This window comes from Podarcis melisellensis (assembly GCF_964234715.1).
Source record: "Podarcis melisellensis genome assembly, chromosome: 1".
NCBI lineage: Eukaryota > Metazoa > Chordata > Lepidosauria > Squamata > Lacertidae > Podarcis > Podarcis melisellensis.
In genome coordinates, this window is record NC_138528.1 from 20,510,838 (window position 1) to 20,515,430 (window position 4,593).

The following is a 4,593-nucleotide window of genomic DNA, read 5'->3' on the forward strand; positions in this document are numbered from 1 at the left end:
TTGAATCCAGTGGCTTTGGAGCAGCAGAAAAACAATGATAACAACAACATAACCAACCATGCATGTAGAAAGGCAGTAGGGATATGGAGGGATTTCCAGAGTTTTGCACCCTCGGCCATATGTATGATTATCTCCCGATGGGGCAGAAGACATGGGCATGTCAGAGGTGCAATGAATTCCTGGTCCCCTGGGATCAAGTTCATTCCTTTGAGGCCAATGTGGCAGAATTATAAAGTGTACGAGAAGCCAAGACAGTGGTGGAGAAGGCCTTTGGGGAGGTGTTAGCTAGGTCCCGCTCCCACAACGACAACCCCAATGATGAATTTTGAATGTGATTTGTCTTAACAGATGACTTCCAGAGGAACACAATGTCTCACCTCTGCCTGTGTTTGCTTCTTGCTGGTCTCTGTGCTTTTGCCCAATGTCACTATACCCCTCACCAAAAAGAGGATCATGACCATGGCAGTTCTGCTCCTGCTGAAGGTGGAAGAGATCTGACTTCTTTGAAGATACCCAGACGAAATGCTGACTTCGCCTTTCGATTCTACCACCACGTTGCTTCAGAGAGCACTGAGAAGAACATTTTCTTTTCCCCTCTGAGCATTTCCACTGCCTTGGCCATGGTGTCACTGGGAGCTAGAACAACCACGTTGCGTCAGCTTTTGTCAGGACTTGGCTTTAACTGGTCAGATATTAATGAACAGGAAATACATGAGGGTTTCCATCATCTCTTACGTATACTGAACCGCCCCAATGCTGAACTCCACCTGAGCATTGGGAACGCCCTATTCACAGATGACCAAGTGAAACCCCTGAAGAAGTTCCTGGATGATGCCAAACATTTTTATGAGACGGATGTTCTTCCAACTAACTTCAAGAATCCTGCAGTAGCTAAAAGTCAAATCAATAGCTATATAGGGGGAAAAACAAATGGGAAAATAGTTGATGCTGTCAAATGTCTTGACCCAGAGGATCTAATGATTATTGTGAACTATATTTACATGAGAGGTAAGTCAGATGGACTTGTTTTATGCAGGTTTTGCTTCTTGGATGTTCTCTGTTTAAGGTTTAAACTTTAAGCTGTGGTTCAGATTTGTTGGTGCTTTAGTATGGAGGCTTCATCTGTCCATTGTGTGAGAAGAATCTTCTCAGACTTCTCATCACAAAGAAGTACCTTTAATCAATCAGAATATTGACCTCCACCATTATCGAAACAAATCAAATATATTGTCAGTACCTTTTCCTGGAAATGAGATTAAGTAATTGGGAACTAGATTAAGCACAGAGCTGCAAAGGCAGGTATCTCAGCACAGTAAGATGCCACTAAACAGAAGCTTTTATTAAAAGCTCTGAGTGAGACAATTAATATATTGAAGAATTAAATGATATGTATGCTGTTATTGTTCTTTCCATAAGCCAATTGGGAAAAACCTTTCGATTCTCTGCATACAAGAGAAGGAGACTTCTATGTGGATGAGGAAACAACGGTGAAAGTCCCTATGATGAACAAAGTCAGCTGGTTTGAGACTTACCATGATAAGATCCTGTCCTGCAAAGTTGTGAAGCTCCCTTACAAGAGCAACGTTTCAGCATTATTTATTCTTCCTGACCAAGGAAAAATGAAGCAGTTGGAAAATGCTCTTAGCGAAGACGTTTTGTTAAAATGGATGAATTCAACAAAATCACAGTAAGTGCGCATGCTGTAGTGGAAAGAGTGTAGTACATATTTGTAGGTGTAAATATATTGTTGTGAGTTTGAGGGGTAGTGATAGGCTGTGTAATGACCAGGTCCGTTGTAATTCCAGAACAGGATCAATTGAGCCTAGACATTGCTGAGACAGGAGTGCAAACATGTTAGGAATGTGGGCTTGGGAAAGCACATCTTTGATTAGAATTCTGTTCTCCATATGACATCCCAAATCCTCCTGGCACATTTTTTTCCAAGCAATATCTCACTAGCCTCTGGTTCCTCTTTCAACAGGAGAATAGATCTATTCCTTCCAAAGTTTACAATCTCTGGCAAATATGCTATGAAAGGGATCTTAAGAAGAATGAATATTACGGAGGTATTCACAGATCAAGCAGACCTCTCTGGAATTACTTCCATGCCTGAGGTGAAGATTTCCAAGGTAGGCTTCTCAAAATTCAACAGGTTGATCTATATTTTCTTGCATCCTCCATTTTTCACCAGAGGTACCCTCTTGTCTGAATTATGTTCAAATGAACATAATTTGGGGTACTTGAACCACAATCCCATCTCTCATGGAGAGGAGGAGCCAAAAAAATTGCTATTCCAGCTAGAATGATTAAGAGATTCCAAGAACCCATCTCTCCATCTACTATAGCCTAATGGCATGAGTGGTGCTTGATGACAGAAGAGGGGGGAGCCCCAATGGAGCTGGTCTCCCAACAGAACTGATGGAGAAACTCTTCAGCCCCAGCTCTCCCTCTTCCCTTGGTCATGCTGTCTGGGGCTGATGAGATCCAAAAACATCAGGAGGGCCACAGTATCCCCACCTCTGACACACTATTTTGCAAGAGCAGATGATTTGCAAAGATTGCAGTTAGCATTGGAGAATGAGGAGAAATCTGATATATTTGCAAGCTTTGTGCAGACAGTATCGTTTATCACATACCTGCTTTAGACTGACCTGCTCAGGCACTGTAAATTTTTTTATGATATATACGATATCTTTATTGTCATTGTGCCACACAGAACAATGAAACTAAAAATCTACATAAAACATTCAAAACCCCCTAAAAACTCTGAAACCCCATCAGAAGTGTTCGTATTTTTAGCATAATCAGCCTGGCATTGGGATCTTGCTTCTCATCAACAGTAAGGGAGAGAGACAAGAACTAGGAAAAATAATTATAATTATGGAGAAGATTGACATCAAGATTTTCAGAAAATTCCTTCAGTTCCTTGAGGCTGACTGATACACAAATATGATGCTTAGAACTGGTTAGATGAACCAGATCAATAGGTAATCAGAGTGAGAAACGGCCACATGATGTTGTTTCTTAAGACATTCAGTGGATTTGTTTGTTTTGAAGGCCTAGATTTTCTCATGATAAAACCCTGAGTCAGACACAATCTTGCACTAATTTTTGTTGTATTTCTTTGCAGTCTATTCACGAAGCTTATTTAAATGTCGACGAGAATGACACTGAACCTGCAGCTACCGCTGCCAATGAAATTGTTCGTAGATCCCCTCCTTCTGTACTTCAGTTCAATCACCCCTTTCTGATTCACGTTGTTGATGAGGAAACTGATACAGTCATCTTCCTGGGAAAAGTCACAAATATTACTGCGGCATGATTGCTCAATTTGTGTTGCAGCACAGAAAACATGGAGTATCCAATATGTAGCATGATTGATAAGATGCTTTTAGGTATCAGAGTGATAAATGTGGCATGTTCCCAAACTGAACAAATAAAACACTGATTGAGTTGTCTGCAAAATCACTTGGTGTTTTTCTTTCTTTTTTCACAATCTTAAAAAAATATGTTGTTGTTTTTTTAACTTCTTTTTATTCATTTTCTATAATCAAACAACAACAAAAAAGAAGAATAAAAATAAAAAAATAGCCCACACATACCAAAGAAAAAGGCAAACATCACCCAAAGCAAAACACCTACACCAACCAAAAAACAGACATTAAATAACAACAAATAACGATTGACTTCCCTCCATCTCGGTTTTGGATTCTGTGAAAATTAAAACCATTCTGCAGTTTTTCATTTTATAACATCTGCACATCGCAAGAGTTATATTAAACCTACTGTAATTTTTATATCTCTAGAGTTTGTTTCCATATATGTTATGAATTTAGACCAATCGTCAATAAACTTTATGCCTTTTTTCTGTCTGATGTTCTGCGTCATTTTTGTCCATGTACTCAAACAATTTAATTTGCCAGTCTTTAACGGTTGGGATATTTGGGGTTTTCCAATTTTGTGCTAACAGAATCCAGGCAGCTACAATTGCATATTGAAACATTATGTGATCTTCTTTCCTGATCTCCTCTCCAATCATTCCCAGAAGGAAAGCTTCGGGCTTTTTGACAAAGGTGTATTTAAGTATTTTCTTTAATTCATTGTAGATGGAATCCCAATTTTTTTAAACTTCTTCACATTTCCGCCACATGTGGTAGAAGCTCCCCTCTTTGGATTTACACTTCCAACACCTTTTGTCACCAGTCTTATATATTTTTTTTTGCAATTTCACAGGAGTGATGTACCAACAATACATCATCTTTTCCATATTTTCTCTGAGGGCAGTACAGGCTGTAAATTTCATTCCTTTAGTCCACAACTTCGTCCATTTTTCAAAATCCAAATTTTGTGAGGAGAACCTGAGCTTACAGGGTTAAACAGCTCAGAGTGTATGGCCTGCCTACTTCTGGGAGGGGGGAGATTTCGTCATTTCCGAGAGTCTCCAGCCTTTGTTCTTTTTCTCTACTTTCGCTTTTGAGGAGAGAGGACGTGTTTTCACGATGCTGTTCGCTGTGATAGATAATGGATAGTCTGCTGTAAATAAAACTGCTTTTAGCTGCTGAGATCCCGTGTGGCCTTTGTTTGGGCACACTG

General features: G+C 39.7%; 1 protein-coding gene across 1 annotated transcript; it reads left to right on the forward strand.

Moving 5' to 3' along the window:
• Positions 1-289: 289 nt before the first annotated feature.
• Positions 290-3,468, forward strand: LOC309371360 (alpha-1-antiproteinase S-like). Its single transcript, XM_081913929.1, has 4 exons — positions 290-1,008; positions 1,417-1,687; positions 1,982-2,129; positions 3,131-3,468. The coding sequence occupies exons 1-4, from the start codon at positions 369-371 to the stop codon at positions 3,320-3,322; spliced, it is 1,251 nt and encodes a 416-aa protein (XP_081770055.1). The 5' UTR covers positions 290-368; the 3' UTR covers positions 3,323-3,468.
• The last annotated feature ends 1,125 nt before the right edge of the window (positions 3,469-4,593 follow it).

Coding starts and splice junctions, on each gene's coding strand:
- LOC309371360 (XM_081913929.1), top strand. CDS start 369: ATGTCTCACCTCTGCCTGTGTTTGCTTCTTGCTGGTCTCTGTGCTTTT. Junction 1,688..1,981: donor ATGAATTCAACAAAATCACA/GTAAGTGCGCAT, acceptor CTCTTTCAACAG/GAGAATAGATCTATTCCTTC. Junction 2,130..3,130: donor CTGAGGTGAAGATTTCCAAG/GTAGGCTTCTCA, acceptor ATTTCTTTGCAG/TCTATTCACGAAGCTTATTT.